General features: G+C 40.2%; 1 protein-coding gene across 1 annotated transcript in view; it reads right to left on the minus strand.

Moving 5' to 3' along the window:
- The window catches only part of CUBN (cubilin), a 299,579-nt gene that overhangs the window by 25,935 nt on the left and 246,128 nt on the right, over nucleotides 1–27,516 (minus strand). The window contains exons 58-59 of the mRNA XM_036760230.1: nucleotides 24,364–24,493; nucleotides 21,688–21,905 (exon numbers count right to left, since the gene is read on the minus strand). Of these exons, the coding sequence (XP_036616125.1) occupies nucleotides 21,688–21,905; nucleotides 24,364–24,493 (348 nt within the window). The remainder of the gene's footprint in view (nucleotides 1–21,687; nucleotides 21,906–24,363; nucleotides 24,494–27,516) is intronic.

Raw genomic sequence — 27,516 nt, forward strand, 5'->3', positions numbered from 1 at the left:
TTCCTCAGAGCACTTGATACAGCACCAGTAGAATGAGGGCACTGAAAAAAGATGTTTCTCAATGACTCTGAGACTATATATGTATATATATGTATATATATATATATATATATATGTGTGTGTGTGTGTATATATATATATATATACATATATATATATATATATATATATACACATTTCCATATATATACATACACTATGTTTTGCTCGGAATATATGACCTGAACATCAAAGTGCAGTCTTATATCAAGGGAATTAATGAAAAAAAATGCCAAGGAAGGTGACGTAGCCAAACCAGATCTAAAACTATATTATAAAGCATCAATCATCAAAAACTCTTTGTTACTAGCTAAGAAATGGAGTGCTGGATCAGTGGAATAGGGTAGGGACACAAGACAGAGCAGTCAACGACTATAATAATCTACTGTTTGATAAACCCAAAGACTCTAGATTTGATAAAAAAACTACCAGGAAAACTGGAAAAAAATATGGCAGAAACTAGGCATAGACCAACATCTCACACCCTATACCAAGATAAGGTCAAAATAGGTACATGCTTTAGACATGAGGGATGATACCATAAGCAAATTAGGAGAGCAAGGAATAGTTTACCTGTCAGCAATATGGAGAAGGGAAGAATTTATGACCAAACAAGATATAAAGAACATTATGAAATGCAAAATGAATAATTTTGATTACATTAAATTAAAAGGTTTTTGCACAGACAAAACCAATGCAACCAAGATTAGAAGAAAAGCAGAAAACTGGGAAGCAATTTTTACAACTAGTGTTTCTGATAAAAAGCTTCATTTCTAAAATATATAGAGAACTGAGTCAAATTTCTAAGAATACAAGTCATTCCCCAATTGATAAATGGTCAAAGAGTATGAACAGGTAGTGTTCAGATGAAAGAATTAAAGCTATCTATAATCATATAAAAAAATGGACTAAACCACTACTGATTAGAGAAATGCAAATTAAAACAACTGTGAGATACCACCTTGCACCTATCAGATTGGCTAATATAACAGAAAAGGAAAATGATAAATGTTGGAGAAGACATGGAAAAATTGGAACACTAATGCATTGTTGGGGGGGTAGTGAACTGATCCAACTATTCTGGAGAACAATTTTGAACTATGCCCAAAGGGCAACCAAACTGTGCATATGCCCTTTGATCCAACAATACCACTACTAGGTCCTGTATCCCAAAGAGATCATAAAAAAGGGAAAAGGATTCACATGTTTTCTTTTTTTAATATAGTTCTTTTTAATTTTTGGTGGGGGAAGTGACTTGCCCAAGGTCACACAGCTAGTAAGTGTCAAGTGTCTGAGGCCGGATTTGAACTCAGGTCCTCCTGACCCCAGGGTTGGTGCTCTACTCACTGTGCTACCTAGCTGCCCAAGGATTCACATGTAAAAAATATTTATAGCAGCTCTTTTTGTGGTGGCCAAGAATTGGAATTTGAGGGGATATCTATCAATTGGAGAATGGCTGAACAAGTTGCGGTATATGAATGTAATGGAGAGACTTATATGAACTGATGCCGAGTGAGGGGAGCAGAACCAGGAGAATATTATACATAGTAACAGAAACATTATAAGGTGATCAACTATGATAGCCTTAGCTCTTTTCAGCAATATAACCATCCAAGACAATTCCAAAAGATTCTTGATGGAAAATGCTAACCATATCCAAAGAAAGAACTGTCGAGTCTGAATGCAGATTGAAGCATAGTATTTTCACTTTTTTTGTTTTTTCTTTCTTGTGGTTTTTCCCTTTTGTTCTCATTCTTCTTTCACAACATGGCTAATATGGAAATATGTTTAACATGGCTGTAACATGTATAGCCTATATCATATTGCCTGCTATTTTGGGGAGGAAGAAGGGGGAGGAAAGGGAGGGAGAAAAATTTGAAATTCAAAATTTTACAAAAAATGAATGTTGAAAACTATCTTTACATGTAATTGCAAAAACATAAAAATACTATTAAGGAAAAAAAAGAGGGGAAAAAAACAAAGTGCAGTCTTTACATAGGTAAAGGGATTATCTATCACAGTACTGTCAAAATGAAGCCTCTAATTTCTCAATAGAATCAAAGTAAGTGACCAATCACATTCAAATAAGAGCCATTTACAAAGATTCTAGTTTCTTATTGTTTAACCACCTTTGTTGTTGTTGTTCAATCCTGTCCAACTCCTAGTTATCTCATTTGGAGTTTTCTTGGCAAAGATACTGGAGTAGTTTGCCATATCCTTCTCTAGCTCATTTATCAGAGGAAGAAACTGAGGCAAATAAGGTTAAGTGACTTTCTCAGGGTCACATACAGCTAGTAATTGTCTGTAGGCAAATTTGAATTCAGGTCTTCCTGACTCAGGTCTGGTACTCTACTCACTGTGCCAGCTAGCTGCCCCCTTAACCATCTTTATTGTCTTTATTTCCTTCAAGATAAAACACAAATTCCAAGGGCTGGCATTGAAGATTTTCCACTAGTTGGCCCAAGACTTAGTTCACATGCCTCCCCTTCACATACTCCATATTCCAGGCAAACTGGACTGTTAATGGCTCCCTGGTGCTTCTATGTACATGTGTACACCTTCCCTGCATGGATGGATCCTGCTCCCTGCATGTCCCCACACCTAGGTATCACCTCCTCCAAGAAGACCTCCCTGATCCCTGTAGCTGTAAAGTGATCAGTCAGTCTCTCTCTCTCTCTCTCTCTCTCTCTCTGTCTCTGTCTCTGTCTCTGTCTCTCTCTGTCTCTCTATCTGTCTCTCTCTCTCTCTCTCTCTCTCTGTCTCTCTCTGTCTCTCTGTCTCTCTCTCTCTCTCTCTCTCTCTCTCTCTCTCTCTCTCTCTCTCTCTCTCTCTCTCTCTCTCTCTCTCATTTTCTCTGAGTCCTTATCTGGTTCTCTACCTTGGCTTTAACATACTCTACATATTTATGTATATGTTTTGCTCCCCTCTTTTTCTGTTCTCCCTCCCATAAACATACACACACAGATTGTAAACTCAATGAGGGCAAGAACTGTGAGGTTTTTTGTCATTGTATTCCCAGAGCTTCTGATGTCTTCCCAAGAAAAGGGGTTTAATAAATGCTTACTGAGTCAAGCTAAATGGAATGGGCCTGGCTTATTTACCTCTGTCAGCAGCTATAGGATGCCTCTCTATTTATAATTTATTTAATTCTGGCAGTGGATTTTTAAGAATAGAACTGCTCTCCAGGAGGGCCACTTGCTGGAGCACATAATTACTGACTCACATTCATCATTCCTAATGACCAGCACAGAAATTTAGATATCTTGGTCCCAAACCAATGTCTAATGCATTTTGGCTCCAATCCAGCTGGCTTTAGGGCTTCCAGGTCTTCCTGAAGGGTAGAACCTGTGCTTTTGTGGCTTGGTGACTATGCTGACAAAATGCTCCAACAACTAATGAATTCAGTGCGGGTGGGGAGCAGAAAAGGGACAGCACATCAGAAAGGAGTAAACTATAATACAGGAAATGGCTGTGGGCACATTTTTTCTCCCATTGTTAAATGAATGTTGCATGCATGAAGTCTTCCTCTATTTTGATTAAGAAAATCTAAAGCAGCTTAGATTTTTGTAAACAGGGGCAAGGTCTTTGAAGATAAGGAGAAATGACATTTTTGCATCCACTGCCTCTGACCTAAATCTGCAATGCTAGGATTTCAGTGAGAACATCAAAATGGGAAGTTTCAATAGAATGAAATTGGACTCTATTTTCCCTGCTGTGAACAGAGGAGTTACAACAAATCTTACTCCTGCGTGCAAAGGGGGATGAGCAAGGCCCCCCACCCTCACTTTCAGAAGTCTCCCTCCATTCTAGCCAGACATATGCCTGTCAATTGGTAGAATTATGTAGAAGCCAGCAGCAGCCAAAAGGAGCTCCCTCCTCAAAAGAGATAAAAAGCTACATCTACCTTTTCCTATTTATGAGATCACCAACTCTACTGTTACTATATGCAAGAGGCAATAAAACAAACACATGTTGGAGGGCAATAATCTCCCCCTCTCCAATTGTACTGATGGGAGCGTGCCATCAAAGAGGCTTGGAGAAGTCTTACATAAATAACTGAGACTCAGAGAGGTTGAGTCACCTGCCCAAAGTCACCGAGACAGCAAGAGGCAGAGCTGGGATTCCAACTCACACCCCTTCCCCTCAAATTTATCATTATAGTTAATTTCATTCTGCTTTCAAATATACTGAGTTGGGAGCATCATGGCAGAGCAACAGAAACTCTAGAGTCTGAGTCAGGAAAGAAGAAGGTTTCATTCCTGGCTCCTGATGATTGCCTTGTATGACTAGGAGTAAATCACTTCAACTTCTACTAACTCCATGGGAGAATGAACCTTCCAGGCTTGGTATGAGGACTGAATGAGGCATTGTGCATGAAGTCTTTGAAGTCAATTAAGTAAAGTGGCAGTTCTCAAACCTTTTGGTAACAAGACCTCTTTACAAGTTTTAAAAATTAATGAGGACCTCCCAAACAGTTCTTGTCAATGTGGGTTCTATCAATGTTTATCATGTTAGAAATTAAGTCTTAGTATTTTATTATGAAAATAGTTTTGATATCATAGACCACTGAAAGGTTCTTGGGGATACCCAGTGTTGCTAGACCACCTTTTGAAAACCACTGTAGTAAACATTTTTTTAAAAAACTCCTGCTTTTAAGCACTGGGGTAGCAATTAGGGATCCACAGACAAAGAAAGAGTCCCTACCAGAGGAGACAATACATATACATATAAAGGCAGGGGGCGAATTGTCACCCAGCAGGGGATATGAAGAAGGATGAGTTGGGTGGCAGGAAGAGAAACAGGAGAGAGCACCATCATGAGAAGCAAGGGAGAAGGTAATATCCTGGGGTCCATTTTATAAATCTTATAGCACTATATAAATGCCAGTCATCATGATGAAGTTTTGAATCAGAGGGAAGATATCCCTTGGTTCTACCCCTTCTGACTCACTCTCTCCTTTCCCTACTCTTGCTATATGCAGTTAACATCGGATGGTTCTTGACACCTAGAAGTCAATAGGAAACATGCCTGGCATGGAATTGAGGGCAAACAGGACTACAGAGCTCAAAGAAAGGGGAAAGGAGGTGGGAAGAGAGAGAAAGAGGGGAAACAGTTTTAGTTTGAGTAGATTGGGACTTAGGAAAAAAGTAGTTTGCTCAGTGCTGGGGAAAGTGACCAAGACTATGGGAAAAAAATGAATTTGGGGAGCTGGAAAGTGAGAGATTCAGATCAAAGTAAACCAGTACAGAATGATTTCCTAAGCTACCTGCTGAATGATGACTATAATAATTATTTCACTACATAGAAAGCACTGTGCTAGGCATTGGGAGGAAGATGAAATAAGGCATAGTTCTTATGCTCACAAAATACACCTTTATTAATTCTTAATCTATGGTTCACAGACTCCCAAGCAGTCCATGGAGAGATTTCGGGGCGGGGGGTAGGGTCTGTGAACTTGGATAGGAAAAAATTATATCCTTATCACTAGAAATTTAGCATTTCTTTTAGTTATGAATTTTAAAAGTAATTTAAAAATTTTAAAAGGTCATTCTGAAAAAGGATCAGAAGATTTCACCAGACTTCTAAAAGAGTCTGTACCATAAACAGGGTTAAGAACATTGTTATACATTTCACAGTTAACAAGGGATTTTATATATTCTATTGGGGAAAGGCAACAGCATGTAGATAAGTAAATATATTTGTAAAAGAAATGCAAAGTAATTTCTGGTATGGGGACCAGTCCCATAAAGGGTGAAGTTCACTTTAGAGTACATTAATGGGCCATAGGGCTGCTTTCCCAGGGCCAGAACTGCCAAATCATAGCCTTTAAACCCCACTACCAGGGCCCTTCTGTGGTGACTTCTGTGTCAGCAAAGAGCCCTGCCAGGTCCTAAGCCTTTTTGGATGGGTTTATGGCATGGTTGCATAGCTATGTGTCCTGCAGAGAAGCAGGGGCCATTTCCTTCCTATCTTTCTCACTCATGGAGTATTCTCAAATGCCCCATACACAGAGGATAATCTGGCTCCCCACCTTTCCTGTAATGGCACCCACACGATGTATCCTATATATAGCTGTTTCATCTGAGCCTATTTTCTCTCCCTCACATACTCAAATGATTTCGTTTTCTTCCTGCACATATCCTTCCCTTCCATTCCCCAAAGCCCACTATTAACTATACTCATGTGGCTACTTCATTTTTAGGAATAGCACTGTTTATCAGATTGATATTATATTATTAATTAGGGATTTGGGCTAATCCCTTGGACTATATTTCAGCAATGAAGAATGTCAGCTATTAGAATTTGTGTTTTTATAGTACTTTCTCTCCAGCAGCATTACAAACTCCCAGAGGGAATGATTAGAATGGTGTATTTATTGGATTAGAAATTGGGTCCTTTCTGAAACTGGCTTAATTTCACATTCACCTTTTCCTTTGCTTTCTGAGCACTGTGGGGGGAAGCAAGCAAACACGGCTTCTTTGGTTGGTATCTTTTTGGTACAACGAGAGGGAAAATGGTATGTATCATGTTTCTCCAGTTGCTTCACTTTCTTAAAGGAAGCCATAGTATTGAATGGCTAAAGATCAGCTACAGGATGATATGCTCAATAACATTGGACCAGATTCCCCTACAGGAAGCAGATCAGATTAATGGAAACATTTAGAGGAAAATTCTACTGCAGGTGAGTATGGGGGAGGGGAAGGAGAACAATATTTTCCCGAGTGATGATTTTCAAATTTTTCCATGGAATCCCAAGATTACAGAAGACAGACACATTTTATGGTCTTCTAGAAAAAAAGGCTCCTTAAAGAAAGCATGGCCATTAAACATTCCAGAAGATATAGAATTGGACCAGGTTAAGTCTTCTCAGGGACATCTAGTGACAAGACCTTTCCTCAAAATAATCATCTACTTATTTACATGTTATCATTGCCTTAGTGGAAGTGTTTATAATACAAAGTAATGTTATAACTTATGAAAATGGTATTTTATTAAAAACAATATTAAGCACAAGAAAACAAAGAAAGCATAGCCATTACAAGAAACTGGAGGGAGTTTAGAGGGAAGTTTTGCAAGGAGAGAAATGTTGAGTTTATGTAGAAGATCACTGCTGTGAACTTGTCAATGTAGGTACTCAATCAGTCAATAAACATTTAGTAAGTGCCAACTGTGTGCCAGGCACTGTGCTAAGCACTGAGGATAGACATTTTAAAAAAAAGATAGCTCCTACTGGTAACGTGTGGTTCCCCTCTTCCTACTATGTGACTCTCCATTGCCCTTGGGTGACACTCAACTTTAAATCTTCAGAGACTGTGGTATTCCATGTTTGCAGCCCCAAAAGAATATTGTAATTTAAAAGATATGCCTTCATTTTAGGTAGTAGCTTGAGGAAATTAAAATTAAAAGTACAGTTTTGTAAAAGCAAGCCGGGCTGTTCTTTCATTCCTGTTCAAGTCTGAGCCCAGCTCATTGTCCATCTGTAATGTCTGTCCAAGATGTATCTACTGATACAGCAATTCTAGGAATCGTCCACCCAAATGCGTACAATAGTTTGGATAATAAATATTCTCATCCACTTGGTTTTGTTTGTTTGTTTATTGTGGAAATTAAGGGCTTGTGGTTGTTATTTAAGAGGCTCTGTATGTTTCGGAGCTTAACGCAGTCAACATAATGTCATCAATCAGCAAGTATTTTGCCTATTGTATGCTGGGTAGTATGCTATTTGCCAAGGATAAAAAGACAAAACAAAGACAAAAACAGTCCTCCAAAGACATCAAAGGAGTCAGTTTCATTTGGAGAAATAGCAAGGAGGCCAGTTGAGCTGTACCATAGAATGTGTGGCAAGGAATAACATTTGATAAGCCTGGAATGCTAAGCTGGGGTCAGATCATGAAGAACTTTAAATACCAAAGAGAGGAGTGGATATTGGATCCTAGAAGTAATAGGGAGTCACAAAAGTTCACTGAGGAGGGGGCTTTCATGTTCACATATGCACATTATGAAAAGTATTTTGGTTGCAGGTTGAAGGATGAATTGGAGTGGGGAAAGATGAGAAAGGGAGAACCGCCATGAAGCTACAGCGATAGTTCAAGTGAGAAATGATGAGAGCCTGAATTGTGTGGGGGCATGGAGAGATGTTCCATTGGTAGAAATGAAAAGAGTTAGCAATAATTGAACATGGGAGATGAGTGAGAAGAAGTTGAGAATGACAATTAAGTGGCAAAACTGAGTAACTGGGAAGATAGTGGGTGCCATGGCCAAAAATAGCAACTACAGAAGGGAAAGATAACATAGACATGTTGAGCTTGCGATACCATCAACACATGCAATTCAGAATGTCTAATAGTTTGTGAACTAGAGCCAGGAACAGAGACTAGAGCTGTAGGATAAATATGATGCGTGTGTGTGTACAGCTATCTATATACATATACACATATGTAGGTAAATATGGATATAGATACACATATTCCCCATGGATCCTCTTGGGCCTCAGCTCAAGTGCCCCCTTTTATGACATTGTGTTTATTTTGTACACAACTTGTATTTCCAGTACAATGCAGCCCCCTTAAGAACAGAGGCCGCCATGTTTTTGTCTTTGGATTCTATTCTGATGCCTCCCATTGATGAGGAATTGACCAGGGAGCAGATAACAGTACATCTCAAACTCTGGCACATCCTCCCAAGCCAGAAATGCTTTTCATATGGACCAAGTGAAGCACTATATGCTATTGCCCAGCAAAGTGTTGTGTTGTTCAATTGTTTCAGTCATTTCCAGCTCTTCATGGCCCCATCTGGGGTTTTCTTGGCAAAGATATTGGAGTGGTTTGCCATTTCCTTCTCCAGCTCATTTTACAGATGAGGAAACTGAGGCAAACAGGGTGAAATGACTTTCCCAGGGTCACACAGCTCATAAGGGTCTGAAGCCAGATTTGAACTCGAGTCTTCCTGACTCCAGGCCCAGCGCTCTAAGCTGCCCCAGCAAAGTACCAAGAGGTTAATCCCTAAGTGAGATTCTAAGCAATGATTTTTTTCAACTACAGCAGCTCTTGAAGAGCACCTACTAAGTTCAAGTGACTTCATGATCTCCATAAGCGAAGGAAGTACCCACACTAATGAAATTAGAGACTGAAGAATTCAGGTACAGAATATTAATAATAGCTAATAGCTAAAGTTTGCACCTACTATGTGTCAGGTACTGCCCTATGTGCTTTACATGTGCTTTTTCATCTGATCCTCACAACAACCCTAGGATGTAGGTGCAATTATTATCATTCCCATTTTACAGATGAGGAAATGAGGGCAAACTGAGGTTAAGTAACTTGCTCAGGGTCACAGAGCAGGCAAGGGTTTCAGGTTGGATCTGAACTCAGGTCTTCCTGAGTCCAGGCCCAGTACTTTATCCACTGTGCCTCAAAGCTGCCCCAGTTAGGATGAGCTAGTATACATTTATTTGTAAATAAATAAGCCATTTGAAAGCTGTAAAACTGAATTTACTAAACATGAACACCAGTGAAGTTTAAAAAAAAACTTCCTCAAAAAAGTGCACTTAAAAATATGGGGATAGCAAATACAATCTGCTTACACAGAGCAGGTTTGGCATTAATCTACCACTGTGTGTATTTAAAATTATTTGAGATAAATATGATCATTTAAAATGATAAGAGAGCAGGTTCTAAGCATCATCACTATGTCTGGGGTGGCTGTTTCGTTTACATGTGATTTCTTTTCCTGTTCTCCTTCAGACTCCCTTGATGACCCGAGACAGATCACATTATCACCTTGTACACTAGCTCACCTATCTGTAAAATGAGAATATTGTTAGATCCCAGTACAACCAGCTTCCAGGGTTGTCCAGGTGCTGTTGCTGTACTGGTATACTGCTGTATCAAAAACTGCTTCAAATAAAAGTAGGAGACTTCAAGTCTTGCTGTTACCCAGGGGCTTACACACTAATAGCAGTGTTTTCCTATAAACTGACAGTTTGGAATGAGGGGAAGAGCAGAAGGTAATATGCAGTGAGAACTGCTGTAGTAATGAAGATAGGTCATTAAGAGAGAGGCTATTCAGGAATCAATAGCACCCTGACATCAGAAAACCGATTCGATTAGACTGAGAGCAACAGACCAGTGATGATGAGATGAAACCAGGGAGAAATTGAGCATAGTAGTAAAGATAGACAATAGAACAAAGGAGAGACATGATCTGGCTTTTTAAACAGTGGGATGTTAAGAATTCTTTTTTATTTTCTGGTGTTCTCATTAATGACAAGTTAAATCAAAGGTGATTTAGCAAAAAAATACTTCACAGGTGGGTCAGTAGCATGGAAAGTGACAATCATCAAAAGCTGCTTGGGTGAGATTATCTCTTGTTGGTCTCAAGGACACCTAACCTTTTATGCATTACAACAACAGAACACAACAGCTTTATGACTGTAATAATGTAGATTTAGAAAAACCAAATCATTTAACTTTTTTTGTTTCTGGCCAAATGTTTTATTTTTATGTACCTGTAATATGCTACATCAGAATATGTCAGCATGATAAAACGAAATGAGGAACTGAGATAATGATACTGGCTATCCAAGCTAGTTCTTTATTGAGAATATGGAGCTAATATAGAAAAAAGTGTCTTGTGCTCTCTCCTTTCCTTCATTTCCTTCCTCTTTCCCTTTCTCCTTTCCTTATTTCCTTCTCCTTTCCCTTGCTTCTTTTCTTCCTTTCTTCCTCTTTCCCTTTCCTTCCTTCCCTCCTTCCTTCCTTTCTTCCCTCCTTCCTTCCTTCCTTTTTCACTTCTTTTCCTCCTTCCTTCCCTCCTTCTTTTCTTCTTTCCTTCCTTCCTCCCTCCCTTCCTTCCTTCCTTCCTTCCTTCCTTCCTTCCTTCCTTCTTTCCTTCCTTTCTTCCTTCCTTCCTTCCTTACTTCCTTCCTTCCTTCCTTCCTAGGGAAAGCTTAATTGCCTCAGTTCTCCAGTCCCCTTTGCAAAAATAACACCCCCCAAATGAGATCATTTATAGAGGGGATTTTTTTTAAAAGCAATATTTTCCAAGGCTTCCTGAAAACCTCTGATTAGCCCATCTGGTCATTTTTCTTGGTTTCTCATATCCTATAGTTCAAGTTCAAGGATAGTAAGCAATCCTTTCAATTCTGGTTGGTCTAGACTCTGTGCTGCAGTTATATATTTTAATAAAACCCCAGGCCTCTCTTGATAAATCTGGTGTTTTACTTCTGCCAAACCTGTTTTCCCAAGGTTCTGTGGAGGTAAGAATGGATTGGTTTCTTCGCCCCTCCTCCTCAGCTCAGCAGAGCTCCTTTCAATAAAATACACAAAGGATGAACTTCAGATAACCCTTGTCTTTGGCATTAATCCCCCAAGGGAAGCCTAATCAACAGTGAAAGTGAAAGGGCTTTAAAAGGACGGAAATAAACTTAGTTTAGTCTTCGACAATTGAGTTTAGGGTTTCAGCTCACCTCACTCCCAGACCTCAGCAGAGGCAGCAACAGCAGTAAATGAACAGAATAATAACATTACCTCATAGCTTCAGGGTAATAACCTCATTATGGCTAAATAGAGTTATTTCAGCAGCGGCTTATCAAAATTTACTTCACTTGTGCATTTAACTCTCTTTTACCTTTACGCCTAGCACAAATTTAGTTGCCAAAGTCTCTATTGGGTTAGACAAGAAGTTCAAGGAGAGATACATGTGCAGGCATTTGGACCACAGAGAAGCTTTCCAGCATTACTCTTACATTTATTTGGGAATTCAGAAGTTAAAGAATGCTTCTTACTGTTGTTGTGTTTCCCCTAGAAGTTCAAGCTTCAAGCTGGGACTTCACACATAAAAATTATGTAAAGCCTAATTCCACAGATGGACAATGTCACCCCAGTCCAGGGATGGAATCAGTCAAAGGGCCGCCCTTGAGGACATAGAGGGCCATGTGTGGCCTCAAGGCCACAGGTTCTCCACCCCTGCCTAGTCTCTTCACTCCTTAGGTTCCTGTTTTCCATTGTGACCTTCCTCAAACTAACCTCTTCTGCCTTTCTCAATCTTCCTGTCCCATTTCTTCTTATCTTCTCTTTAAAGTGACACTCTATCCTTCTCCGTGTCCAACTTTGTTCCTGACCCTCCCCCCCATCCCTATCCTTTCCACAAACCCGTGTAGAGGTGTTGAGAAAGCAGGTGGGGAAGGTCAGGTGAGCCCCAAACATTGGTCAGGCCTAGTTATACTGCCCACCTCTTTGGTGATGAAATACACTATAATAACTGCCTTACCACATAGCTACACATTTTAACTACCAAAGCCTATATGCTAGCACAACTATAAACTAGGCCAACGATGTCCTAACAACTACTAGTACTATATGACAGTACAACATAAGCTCCTGAAGACAGGAATTGTTTCATTTTTTTCCTTCCTAATCCCAGGGCCTAGCAACATGTTTTGCACATTGTAGAAACTTAATAAATAATTCTTTGTCTTTGTAGTTGAGAATTAAACCTCCATAATATCTCTTAAATCTAGGCCTTCAGCTTAGATTAGTCCCTCATTACCCCTTTCCTCATCTTTTATAACATTCTGTATCTCCTTCTAAGTTATTTCCCTGTTTCTTTTTTTTTCCTTATCAATCTACCCCTCTCCCAAACTGCTAAAATCCTCTTCCTAAGGCCACGTTACTTCCCTCCCAAAAGCCTTCAAGGGCTTTTAATCATCTCGGGCATAAAGCATTAACTCCTCGACCTGGCTCTTAAGGTTCTCTATAAAGTGGCTGCAACCTAGCTTAGTGGCCTTATCTTATACAGTTCTCGTTCACAAACTCTATTTTCCAGTCCCATTGGGTGATCAGCTATTCCTCAAACTCAACAGTCCACCTGTCTTGACTGACTGACTTTTGCCTCCGTACATGCTCACAGACTGTCCCTCATCCCTAGAGTGCACTCTCTCCTTAGCTCCATTTCTTGCCAGTCCTTGACAACCAATAAATCAACAAGCATTTCTTAATCACTTACACTGTTCCAGGCACTGTGCTAAGTCCTGGGGTTACAAATAAAGGCAAAATCAGTTCTGGCACTCAAGCAACTTACATTCTAGCGGGGAGACAACATGAACATAAGTATACGGACAACACAGATGGAAGGTAACAGTGATAGGGAAGACACAAGCAGCAGGGGGACTGGGAAAGGCCGGGAGCATAAGGTGATATTTGAGCTGGGGCTTGAAGGAAACCAGGGATTCTTAGAGGTGGAGGTGGGAAGGGAAAACACATTAAAACAGCCAATGCAAAGGCAGAGAAATGAGAGATGGAACACTGTGTGGTAAGAACAAGGTACTACTAACCATGAGTGACCCCTAGGGTGCTGTCTCTTCCCAGAACCTTGGGAAAACAGGTTTGGCAGAAGTAAAACACCAGATTTATCAAGAGAGGCCTGGGGTTTTATTAATATATCTTTCTCTGTCTAAGAACAAGGTAAGAACAAAAACTACACCCATATGGCAGGGCTGTAGAGTGTGTGGAAAGGTGTAATGCATGAGAAGATTGAAAAGACAGAAGAGAGCTTTAAATACCAAACAGAGGGATTTATATTTGACCCCCCAAATGAGAGGAAGTTTAATGAAGAGGGAGGTGACACATGCCATAGGAAAATCACTTTCCCCTCATTAGACTGTGAGCTCCTTGAGGGCAGGGCCTGTCTTTGGCCTGTTTTTGTATTGTCACAGTTTAGCACAGTGCCTGGTGCTTAGTATATGCTCACTACCTGACTGTCTTTGGCAGCTGTGTAGAGGGTAGACTGCTATAGGAAGGGACTGAAGGCAGGGACATCAACCAGAAGGCTCTTGAAATAGTATAGATGAGACATGGTAAAAGCCCAAACTAGAATGGTGGCTTTGTAAGTGGAGAAAATGATAGAGATAGATAGATAGATGGATAGATGGATAGATAGGTGATAGAGAGAGAGACAGGTAGATAGATATAGAGATCTCTCTATCATATATATGTATGTATGTGTATATATTTGTGTGTAGATAATATATGTACATATAATATACACGTATAGTGGGTATATATGTATATATCTATCTACATATATGTATATGTATATATGTATGTGTGTATATATATGTATATGTTATGAAGAGAGAAATGACAAGATTTGGCAAAAGATCGAATTTGTAGGAAGAGTGAAAATGAGTCAAGCGCGACACCAACACTGTAAACCTGAGTGACGGGGCAGATGGGAGTATCCTTGATAGAAGCAGGAAATTTCAGAAGAAAGAAGTATTTTAGAGGGGGAAAGGCGCAAGATCATGAGATCTATTTTGGATATATTGAGTTTGAAATGTTTATAGGATATCCAGTTCAAAATATCTAGCAGATATTTGGTAATGCCAAACTAGAATTCAGGAGAGAAATTGGCTTCAACATAAAGCGCTGTGGGATCTAGGATAGAGATGAAATTGAACCCCTGAGAGTTGATCCTTTACCAAGTGAAGGAGTATAAAGGGAGAAGACAGAGGGCCCAGGACAGAACCCTAGGGGTCATTCTTGGTTAGTAGGCATAACTTGACTGAAAATCCAGCAAAAGAGACTGAGAAGGAGCAGTCAGAAAGGTAGGAAGCCAACTAGAAGAGAGTAGGTTTTGAAAACCTCATGAGAGGCACTGTCCAGGAGGGGAGGGTGATGGGCAGCATCCAGCGATGCAGAGGCCAGGAAGACTCAGGTCTGTAGCTGCCTCCTCTGGGAGGCCTTCCCTGATCGCTCCTGTCCTAGTGCTAATTCCCGCCCCACCCCCAATGCCAGGAAGTGAATTAGGATGGTTGTGCTACACATGTTCAGAGTGATATTTTGGAGCGGATTTAACACATTTCTAGACTCCAATACTACTCCACAGGATAGTTCTATCACTTGGGGAGCCAAGCTGGCTTTATCTATCCAATCTACTGACAGATACCTCTGCAAGTTAGACAGGAGAGGAATCCCTAATGTTTCTTTTACAGAAGAGCAAAATGGGACCCTTAACCATTTTTTTTTCCAAGACATGATAGTAAAGCAATGGAACAGAGTAAGCAGTCCTTGGTCCTAGGGCTCTGGAGTCTGACACCACTGTTCTAACCATTGGTACACACTCCCTCCTCTAGCACATCATGACTCACTTCATCCTTGTTCCCTGGGTGCGCTGGCACCAGAGAGCTCGACAAGGCACTAGACTCCTGACTGGGGTCTCTCTCCTTCAGCACAAAGCCTCAGTGGAACAAACAATGCTATTTGACTCAGACTCTTGAAAGCAGGTGGAGGAAACCAGATAGAAATGTGAAATCCTGAGCTTGTTCAAAGGGGGCTCTGAGTCATGCTTACTTCCTACGTATCCCAAAGTAGGGCCAATTGAGTTCCTGTTTATCAGATTGTATTCTCCCTCCTGGCATGGCTGCATGCCCTCAGTAAGGCAGGAGAAGCCTTCTTCCAGGCAGACCCCCTGCAGGGGGTGCTGTTGAGCAGCTCAGGGCCCTGCCTTCTCTGACTAACTGACCAGAGGCTGAGAACAGCCTCCCAAACTCAGACAGACTTGAGAGGTTAAAAAACAAAATCATGATTTTTGACTAAATGAAATTACTATGGCCCTGGACAGTAAGTGGGATTACTATAAATCCTCAATCTAATCCTAGCCCTGGGAGTTTTCAAAACCGATGATGATTGGTATGCCATTTACAGACAACGTGGCACTTGGATACAAAACCATTGCCAAAAGAGGATCCTGGGGTTTTTCTGGTCAAAATGTGTCACAAATACGGGACTGAGTGTCAAGCCTGAGGCAGGCCAGGACTGAAGCATTCCCTGGATGACTTCAGAGCCAAGGTATAGGGCACCAGAAGGAGGAATGTGATTTCTCAAGTGAACACAAAACAGTGTCATGAGAAACCATTCATTACAAAAAATGGTAGTGTTTATATTTTGTGCCTGATTCAGTACCCCCTATCGGACAGCACTAAGGGACATGACATTTTTGTGACATGGATCCTCAATGTCCCTCTTTGCCACCTCTACCCATTGTTCCTGGTTTTGCCCCTTGTCACTAAAACCCCCTTAAGATGAAACCCTCTTCCGCGTGACAGCCCTCCAAATAAATGAACACGGGTTTCATATTATTCATGGGTCTTCCCTACTCCAGGCTACACATGCCTAATTCTTTTAACTAATCCTCCTATGACACAGATTGAGGCCTGTTACCATCCTGGATGCTCTCTAACTTAGCAAACATCCCTTCTAGACTGTAGCACCTCCAAACGTGTCCTGATCAGGATAGAGGACCGAGGCATAGCCTTATTCACAAAAGCATTGCCTCTTTTAATGCAAACCAAGGTGCCAGTGGTTTTTTTGGTCACCATACCACACTGCTGACACATTGAAATTGGTTTGTTCAGTCATTTTTTTAGTCCTGTCTGACTCTTTGTGACCCCATTTGGGGTTTTCTTGGCAAAGAACCTAGAGTGGTTTGCCATTTCCTTCTCCAGCTCATTTTACAGATGAGGAAACTAAGGCCAACAGGTGACTTGCCCAGGGTCACAGAGCTAATAATTGGTTGGATTTGAACTCAGTTCTTCCTGACTCTAGGCCTGGCACTCTAACTACTGTTCTACCTAGCTGCCCGATGTTAAACTTGCAGTACACTAAAACCCCCCAGGTCTTATTCACGAAACTACTATCTGTCTATACCTCCTCCATTTCATTCATGTGAATCTGCCTTTTTTTCAATCTAAATTGAAGACTAAAGTCTTCATTTATTCCTACCATTGAATTTCATCTTATTATATTCAACCCGATGCTCTCTCCTTTGAAGACCCTTTTGGATCTTAATCGTCATCCAATACTAGCCATTCCTCCCAGCATCGTGTCATTTAAAAATCTTTGCCTTTATTTAAATTATTGATAACAATGTTAAACAGCAGAAGGCCAAACATGGATCCATAGAGAAGTCCACTGACCTCTTGGTAAGGTGCCATTGAACCATTTACCATTAATCCTCTGAATCTGGCATTTGCACCAGGTTTGAATTCATCTAATAACATTATCATCCGGGCCACATCTCTCAATCTTTTCAATGGCATGAGAAACTCTATCAGAGCTTGCTAATGTGTATTTGTATGTGTGTGTATTATATATTATATATATATATATATATACATAAAGAGAGAGAGATAAACTGTCTTTAGAGTGTTCCCTTTATCTTCCAATTTAGTAAACCCCTCAGGGCTTTAGGCAACTCTCTGAGACTCTAAATTATACTGAAGATGCCCAGCAGCCTTGGAGGAAGAAGTCTCCTCACCAGGGAGTTCCTTATGCCCACAAAATTGCAGATCCAGTCCATATTCTTAATATTGACTATAGCATTTTAAAAAGGAGATATCTATTGTAACATTCAATATAAACGCATAAAACCAAAGCATGGAAATGCCACAGAAAAGAATTCCTATATCTCATCTTTTTCATATAAACTATTCACTCAAGTGAAGCTATCTTTCCTGCCCCACTGCTGCCCCCAGATCTGGATGGAAAATCCTGGAAACTAAAATCTGCCAGTCTCAGCAGTCAGTCCTTCTCTTATCCTAGGAATCGAACAGCTGTCACACAGCGCAGCTTTCAGTCACTCTAAGGAGAAGGCAGCTTTAAACGGATGACATGGAAGTGAAAGGCTGTGAATCCTATTAGCCAAATCGGATTCCCTTTGCCAGACCCAGAGCTAAAAGACTATATAAATCCTAGAAGTAAATCTAGTCCTAATGTTACATAAAAAAGAATAAAAGTTAGAAACCTGGTATGTCCAATGCATGGTAAATCATCTTATCACTGTTACAAGAAAAAACTCTAGATAAGGGTTTTTTTTTCATTAAGAAAAAAGTAAGATGAGAAATCATAAAGGTTAACACTCATTTGGTTAAAACTCAGAGGGAAACATTTGACACAATATACTTTAAACCACTTCGAGGCTCTCTGCACCATTTATTCAAATGAAAAGGAGCTAAAAGTCGTGGTTCTGAGACATGGTGGGAACACAATGCTGGCAAGTCATGAAATTCCACTTCTAGTTCTTATCCTCGGAGCTTTTGCTCTGACTGTGACCAATGGAAAACAGTAATTGACTGTAGCAGTCCAATGACTCAGCCTTTAACAATGTCTCTGGGAGGGCAAATTTTTTTTTTTATTTCTGAACAATCTCAGTAAAACCTGAGAATGTCTTCATGGTAACTCAGAAAATGACAACTTAATGAAGCTGGGAAACTCAGGGGAACTTCTGAAGTATTGTGCAAACTGCAATGGTTGGCAGAGGCTGCTCCAAACATTTCAGTAACCATTTGAGCACAAGCCAGGAAAAAAGGAAATGAAAGAAAGTCTATGCCGACTGATGTCAAAGGAATCAATCAACAAACATTGATTGAGCACATGAGATGAGCTAGATAGGAAGCTAGGCACTGGAGAAACAAAGACAGAAATGAAATAGTTTCTGCCTTCCAGAAATTTCTGCTCTAAAAGGAGAGACCACATTTACAAAACACACATATCTAGCAAATCAGAATTAATTTTGGGGATGGGCATTAGCAGCCGGGGAAGGGCAGTGTCGAGAAAAGGCATACAGGGAAGGGGGCACTTGAGCTGAGTTTTGAAGGAAAATGGGGATTCTAATAGGCAGAAGCAAAGGAGTGAGTTCCAGGAATGGGGAACAGCCTGTGCAGAGCCAAGGAGATGGGAAATGGAGGGTTGTGTGTGTGCAGAACGTAAGACAGTCCTTTTGACTGAACAGAACATTGTTGGGAGAGATAATAAAACTGAACAGATAGGTTACAGTCAGATTGGGAAGAGTTTTAATGTCAACAGAAGAGTTCGTATTTGATGCTAGAGGTAATGGGAAGTCACAAGAGTTAATATTAAGTAGAGGAATGACATAGATTTGCCCTTTAGGAATATCACATTAGCAGCCATGTGGAGGATGGATTAAAGAAGGGAGAGCCTCAAGACAGGTAGACAATTAGGGGTCTGTTGCAATAATCCAAGTGAGACATGATGAAGGTCTGAATTAGGGCAGCAGAAAGAATTCTCCTTTTGAACAGCAGGCTCCTAATTGGTCTACCTGTCTTGAGGCTCTCCCCTCTTTAATTTATCTTCCCCACAGCTGCTACAACGTGAAAAGAGGATAGAAAATCCACAGACTCCCCTGATCCCCCCATGGCTCTCCCCAGGAAGCAGCTAGTTGTAGTCATTAACTTACTGCTTCTTTATTTCCTTCTTTGAAGGAAAAGGTGAGTGGTGAGTCCTCAAGAGCTTCTCCAGAGATTGCTCTCTTCTCAAAGGCCTCTCCAAGTTGACCATCTCAGAGTAGGGTTGTTCTGTTTTGCCTAGGCTCTAAGGGGCACAGTTGATCCAGCCAATCATTAGAAGTTTCCAGTGTCCAATTTATCACCTTCATACAATGGCCAATACCCTGTAATTCTATCAGATTGACTGAAGAACTTCTTCAGTGTGATCAGTGACTGATAATGACTTACACTCTATCATGCTATCAGATTGTTTCTAACCTTTTCTGTTTCCAATTCCTCGATCTGATTGGAGTCTTCCTCCATTGACTTTGTATCCCCAGTGTTAATAGAGTTGTTGCTATTGTTTGTCCTTTGTTTTCTAGGAGGACCAATGACATCACTAGGTGATGTCTTGACTCATGCATGAAGTGGATTTAAGTGAGGTAGAGTTGGACAAAGTCATCAGCCTCACTCTCTCTTCCAGGGTCACTGAAGTCCAATGGCAAGGAAAAGTCAAGATGCCTGGCAATAGCCTGGGACACAATGGATGATCTTGGTATCTTCGATGTTTGACCAAGCTCTAAGCACTCCATAGTGACTGCTTCAGCTGCCATCATGGTGGTTAGGACAAACTGTTCTCATCCATCCATTCTACCAGAATAAGTCTCCATATACTTGGGGTAGACACGACCCTGCCCAACTCATCGACAGGTTCAGTTACCCTCAGCCTGGTTTAGCCCGTCTGCTAACATGGTTTACCAGGACATGGCCACTGCACAGGCTCCAGCTTCTTGGAGCCACAGGTGAGAGTCAGGTGAAGGTGAACACCAAAGGTGGGTGAGCAGCCCTCACACCAGAGGTGCCTGTCCTCCTTGAACCCTCCATATACCCCATTAATACATTAGGTACTTAATAAATGCTTATTGTGCTCTATCATATTTTATCACAGCAAAGTGTCTTACCTTGTTAAAACCTTTCAGGGCTTTAAAAATTTATTGTCCTTGTGGGTTTTATGGAGATCCTGAACTCTGCTACCACATGACACTGTTTGTTACTTGCTCTTTAAGGCAGAAACATTGGGAGAAGTGATACTAGGATATCCATCCCCTCTACGTTATATACTAAAGTAGTAACTATATTTTATAGAAAACCTGCAAACAGCTGGAACAATTTGAACAGTGTGTTTTATAAACCTATTTTGAAATTTGAATGGAAAACTGATTCCTAGCTCTGGAGTTCAAATCCTGCTTTGCTAATTTCTAGTTGTAACCTCATGGGAAAGTCACCCAATGTCTTCCAGTCTGATTCCTCTTCAGGGAATCAGGGTCCCTTCTAGTACAAAACCCCAATGAAGATATATAAATATCAAAATTGAGGGCAATGGAAAGATGCATGGTAAGCACAAATAGGCTACTATATATTATCAACAATGACTTAGATCCAAGAAATCATGTAAGGAAGAGCACCAAAGATGTCTATGGTCTGAAAATGACAGACTCAAGATAGCAGAGGCACAGCTTGAATGCTGCCATGGTACTCCCAAAATGTGAGAACAACCTAGAAGAAGCTTCCCAGCCCATCAGCTGAGATTCATGGAAACACAGGGCCAAGAGTCACTCCCAAGGAGAATGCGTGGAGGAGCTGTGCTCCCTAGGGATGGAAGATGGAGAGGCATTTGGCTTTGCATCCTTGCTGTTACTGTGCAGATTGTTTTCCTGGTTCTTCTCACTTCGCACTGCATCAGTTCATACAAATCTCTCTAAACAAAAGCTTTTTTCCTTTCTTTGCATCTCTAGAGTTTAGTGCCTTAGTGGCTGAAAGGCAGTGATAAATGCTTGTTGATTTATTTATCTCGGATCTTTTTCATAATTTTAAAATTTCATAATTGCTTATGGCTCCCCAAATTTCATTACATTAACATGGCACAGTTTGTTCAGGAGAAGGGAAGAGAACAAGCCTACTATGTGCCAGCCTCTGTGATAAGGGTAGATTATGCACAAATCCAATGAATTATTGAAGAGAAAACATATAAACTTGTTTTCCACCCCATATATATCTTGTGTGTAACATGTCTGTTTGCATGTGTTTGCATGTTGTCTCCCCCATTAGAATATGAACTACTTGAGGGCAGGGGCTGTGTTGTACTCTGTATCCTCAGTGTTTAGTACAGTGCCTGGCACATAGTAGGCACTTCATAAATATGTCTTGCTGCCTTTGCTTTTAGCATAGCTTTAAATTATGCTTCCCTAAGAGTCCCAATAGATGATAATTGCATTCAATTTTTTTTCAAAAGCAAAGAAAGACTGGTAGATAGTCAATAAAAACAGACACAGAGAACGAATCTGGATGTCAGATATTATTCTTACCCAACGTCTCTCTGAAAGATAACTTCCAACCTTTTGCTGTTTCAAAGAAATCTGTCTTGAATACCAGGAACAAGCTATTGTTGGTGCTTTTGATATCTGGTGGAAGCTGTGAACCACAGAATTTGCCAAGAAGTGGAGCGTTGGTATTTGGGCCGTCATACACAGCCAAGTAGTCTTGGGAACAGAAGGTGGAGAGGGTCACATTAAAATCATTGAACCTGTGAAAATGAAAGTTTTCATGGTGAGGTTTGTAGCATACGTTCCACACAAGCCTATACAGTTAGTTTCTGTGAAAGTGAGAATCAGGTAATAGATACATGAGGAGAAAATAAGATAGGATGGTCACGTAGTAAGAGTGCAGCTAAGAGATAGATGGCTTTTGTGCTCCTCTGGTACCCATACAATGCCAGGACCTCCAGAGGACATTCTCAAAAATGTTCAGTGGGCCCACTGTCAGGGACTGACGAGAGATGATACGGACAGGAGTCACAAAGGATGAGAAGGTGTGGATGGGTTGTTATCTACACTTCTAGAAGGAGTATGTCTACTGACTTTGAAGAGACTTAATGATCAAACCATACTCTTCTCTACTTCTTTTCATCGTACCAGAATGACTTGTCTATTCCTCAGACACTTGTGAAGTGAAACAGTACGAGATGAGGTTGAAGAAGTAGGCTGCAGCCAGACTGTGGAGACCATCGAATACCAGGTTTAGGATTTCGAGCTTTTTTCTGTTGGTAGCTCTGAGCAAGCAAAGGTTTTTGAGCAGAGAGAGCTGTAATTTGTGAGAGGGGCTAGAGCATTAGGAAAATCCACCGTGTGGAGATTTGAGAGAGGAGTGACTACAGGTAAGAATACAAGTAAGAGTTATTACAATAGTCTAAGTAAGGAGAAGTAAGAGTCTGAATTATACTACTAGCTCTGTGACCCTGGGCAAGTCACTTAGCTGTTTGCCTCAGTTTCCTCACGTGTCAAATGAGCTGGAGAAGGGAATGGCAAACCACTCCAGTATCTTTGCCAAGAAAACCCCAAATGGGTCACGAAGAGTCAGACACAACTGAAACAACTGAACAAAAACAAGAACAAGTAGGGAAAGGTAAAAGCCTGAACCATAGTGGTTGTGGTCATGAAGAAGATGCGTGAGGTATTGTCAAGGCAGAATTAAAAAAAAGACTTGGGAACTGCCTAGATGCAAGAGGGATGTATGTGTGTGTGTGTGTGTGTGTGTGTGTGTGTGTGTGTGTGTGTGTGTGTGACAGAAAGATAGATACAGAGAGAGAGAGAGAGAGAGAGAGAGAGAGAGAGAGAGAGAGAGAGAATGTCCAAGTGTACAAGTGTATCTGTCCTTCTTCTGCATTATTTTCTATAGGTACCCTATCTGGTTTTGCTCCCTCTTGCCCTTTTCTTTTATAAGTACTAATATCCAGGACTTTCAGTTGCTTATGCCTGGAGTACATCTGTTTTGCAATGTGTCCTAAACGAGATCCACAAAAAGCACTCTTTAGGGCCTACACATCCTATTCTGAGGCTACACTAATGAATACAGTACTTGACCAGATCTTTCTCTTTTGATGTAAAATCACATGTGGAAATGCAAGTGGTGTTTTGATATAAGTAAATAGAGCTTAGGCCCACGAATTGTTGCAGACTTGTGGGTGTATGGGGGTGTAGATCTAGCCCTACAAAACTTCATGAATTTCACTCTTCTCATTAGGCAGTGGCACAAAATCCCTTTGTATGCAGTGAATTGCATTGACCTTTAGAATTTTCTACCAGATCCAAGATGGTGGGTGTTACAGTAGCTACAGTTACATTGCCCTGGATAAATAACTTTACATAGCCTTCATTTGATATTTAAGGCCCTTCGCAGTTTAATATTATCCTATCTTTTCAGATTTATCTATTACACACACACACACACACACACACACACACACACCCCACTCGATTTAAGCTGGTTTACTTCCTGAAACCCAAATACATACTGTGCTCTCCTTTGCTTACAAATTTGTCCATACGGTTCCCTATGCCTGAAATATTTTCCTTCTCTTCTTTTGCCTGTCATCCAGCACAGCCCAGTGTCTAACAGTGTCTAACAGTGTTCTGTACACAGCAGGTACTTAATGAATGCATGGTTGAATGTATGAATCCATGAATGGCTAGTCCTGTACTTTATTTATGCATTTAGAAAAGCAGACCACTTGTGTTTGAGATTAATTCATGACAAAATGTAAGGGGAAAGGAAACTCAGAAGAATCGTAAAGATTATGGGAAATGCCTCATAAACAACATTTGAATGGGATCTTGAGCCGGTAACAGATGATGTTCCACACAGGACTGTTCACCTATCTCTTATTATCATCACTGAAGCACTTATAGCAAGCTGCCTTTAAAGAAATTTCAGTAACCATTTTCAACTAGATGGATGGCTATTTTTTTTCAGATCCTAATTAGTGTTCAGTCTAAGTCGATAATAAAGACCCATAGTCTGAGTTAACAATAAACACCCATTGCATAGATTTAGAGATCTAATGCAATGTTTATATAACACTTCTTCTCGCTCTCTGTAACAGCTCTGTTCTACCCTGCTATAACTTTGATGAGACACTTCTTTTTCCTTCTGTCAGAGGGTCACATTAAAATACTAACTTTTTCTTAAGGACTGTGTTTACATACTTGAGTGCAATCACTTTGTTATTTCTAACAGTGATGAGATAGGAGCAGTTTACATCATTGAGGTAGTTTGCTTGTGAATAGGCTGGGCTTCTGATAATTCCAAAGGATGAGTTGAATCTGCCGCCACACGCTGTAACAGAAAAAGACAATAAACCAAGAACAATTTATTTTATTCACTGTATGAGAATAGAAATTTGGAGCTAATATTGCTTTTAAAAAAAATTCCAGAAAGATAAATGTTGTTCTGAATACCATAAGCTCTGATACCAACTTCATTGGGTCTAACATATTGGTCCAGATTCTTCTTTTGACTTTTCTTCTCAATAGAAGGGGAGACAACAGGAGAAGAGGTAGGAAGATGAGTAAACTATCTTACTTTCTTCTCTAAGCCACTCTCCTCACTCTCCATAGGAAGTTGTCTACTATCCCCTAGAAAGCTCCTCACCCTGGAAGCTCACTCCATCCCTGGACTCCTCACATTAGACATATCCTCTAGCCCTTTAGCTTCTCCCTCTCATCGGGCGGTTCCTCTCAGAACCTCCATTTTAAGAAGAGACTTGAGCCAATCACATCTTCATTTCTCTCCAGGTTCCACTCCCAATTTCCCGTAAGACTTTCTCTACTACACCCCCTCACTATGTACCTTGTGCTCCCTTAAATGTGTTGTCTTCTCCCATTAGAATGTAACCTCCTCGAGGGCAGCAACTGTCTTTCTTTCTGCTTGTATTTTTATTCCCAGCGCCTAGCACAGCGCTCCATCGGAAGCATGAAATAAAGCCTTCTTGACTTGGACTGGATTCTTCCTAAGCCCCTTTAAAGGGCTGTGTTTTATTTGTCTTTGTATCATTCTCAGCACTTAATAAATGTTTGTTGAATGAATAAATATTTCACAGACTTCTTATATGTGGTAGGTGCTTTATAAAGGTTTGTCAAATTGCTTTATCCTCTAAGTGCAAAAGTCTTTCTGGTGGTATGAATAAGGAGCATGGAAGAATGGCCAATGTTCCCTTATAGCCATCCCAGCCCCAGCCTCAGCCTCAATACAAACTTAACCATGCATGAGTAGAGGTAACCAGGTGGTTAGACTGCTAGGCTCAATCAGGAAGCCCTGAGTTCAAACCCAGTCTCGGATACCAGTTTTATGACCCTGAGCAAGGCATTTAACCTATGCCTGCCTCAGTTTCTTCTTCTATAAAAGGGTATAGTAATAACACCTACCTCCCTGGGTTTTTGTGAGGATGGTATGACAGAGTATTTGAAAAGTACTCTGCAAACATTAAAGTGCTTGCTAATCTCTTAATTTTGCCAGCAATAACTGAAAATTCCTTGAGGGAAGCAGCCAGATCCCAAAGCCTGGCCTGGGCATACAAAAAAAGGATCAAGTGAGAATCTAATGCCTGAAGTGAGAGAGAAATGTGAAGGACTGAAAGTAGTTTAAAATAATTTCAAATTAATTTTCCTCTGTAGGTCCAAAACTTTGGCCCTCAGGCCATGGCTAAATGTTTCCAGGTTACTCTTTGGTTGACAGTGATTCTTTCATCCTCCTCCTAAAATTGTTTCCAGAAAGCTACCAGAAGGTGTGGCACACTGAAAGCAAATCCAGTGACCTGGGAATGGCAATTTCCTTTAAACACAGTAAACAAATAAACACAGTAAATATATATATATTATAAATATATACATATATAATATAATAAATAAATATATAATTGTATATAGAAATAAATATAGTAAGGAACCATTACTCTGTATCGTGCCTTAATAGTCCATGTATTTAGTTATAGCAAAAATATGTACCTCATATAAATAGAACCATGTAGTTATACGCCCCTCAATAAAATAAGGAAGGCCTGTGTTTTCTATCCCCAGTTCCCACAGGAACATCTCACTAACACTTTTGAATTGAAATTAAAATTGAAACAAATCAATCATGGCTGCTGTTTTGAAGGACTATTCAAATTTGGGTTCAAGCTGAATCCTCATCAAAGCAAAAGGGTGACACATTGAGATCACAGATAGCTAAGTGCGTGTCTATGGCCTTGTGACTTCGATACCTTGTATGATGTCTCATAATTTTTCCTTTTAATGCTGAATCATACAGTCTTCACAAGTTTTTGAGCACCTAAATGATCCAAGCACATGCACATCCATTATCAGGGAATGGCAATCTTCCCTTTAAATGGAGATCTCATAAAGGAGACAGTGAGTCTCATAAACAGTATCCTAGGAAAATGAGGACAAAAACTAAGGAAGAGAGAAAGCAAGAGTTTAACTAGCCAGAGCCACAGTTACGCGAGAGCAGTCAAAGAAATCAATCCTCCTCTTTAACCAACAATAAAACCAGAGGAAGGAATGTTAATTACTCAAATCTTTTTTGTCTGGGCCAGCAGCCACACAAAGGCATTGCCATACTTCACAAATGTCAGAAGTCACAATCCAGAGAGCAGGGAATGGGAATGAATTATGAAGACTCTTGTTCATGACTAAATGACCATTTACATCCTTCATTGCTGTTCTGTGGGGCTGATGGGCTCTGACGTGATTTATCTGAAAGGAAACTATTTAACTTCCCCATTTGGCAATGGATTTGGTCAAGAAAAGGAGGAGGACAATAAAGGAACATTTCTCAGGCTTCTGTGGATTCACTGGAGTTTTGATAAGAGAATGAAATTGTTCCCAGATAACAAACTAGACACCTCTTCCGTGAAGGGGGAAAAAAAAAACAAGCCAATAATAATTCACCCAGTTCATTCAAAACAGGAAATACAGTATTATTTATTTTGTAATAATTTTAAATTAAACAATCTGAATATCATGACACTAGCAAAATCAAGCAGAGAAGTGAGATATTTATCTGAATTATTGAGGTCCAAAAGGCCACTTTATCATGCTATCCATATAATAAAAGGCCAAAAAAAATTTGGTTTTGGTCTGAATTTCCCAAATGAATACTCCTTCTTTCAATTAGCTAGAATAAGACTGACCTAAGTATTTTTTTAAGATCTCAGTTTTGTAAAATTTTATTTCAGAGCGGAATATTTATCAAAGGATTTCTATACATAATAATATATACACATAGCTTCTTCTTTTTTTTTTTTTGGACTGGACCAATTTGTTGGTACAGGGAGCTCCCTGCAAGTCAACTACCAGGCC

This window comes from Trichosurus vulpecula, chromosome 5 (assembly GCF_011100635.1).
Source record: "Trichosurus vulpecula isolate mTriVul1 chromosome 5, mTriVul1.pri, whole genome shotgun sequence".
Taxonomy (NCBI): Eukaryota; Metazoa; Chordata; class Mammalia; order Diprotodontia; family Phalangeridae; genus Trichosurus; species Trichosurus vulpecula.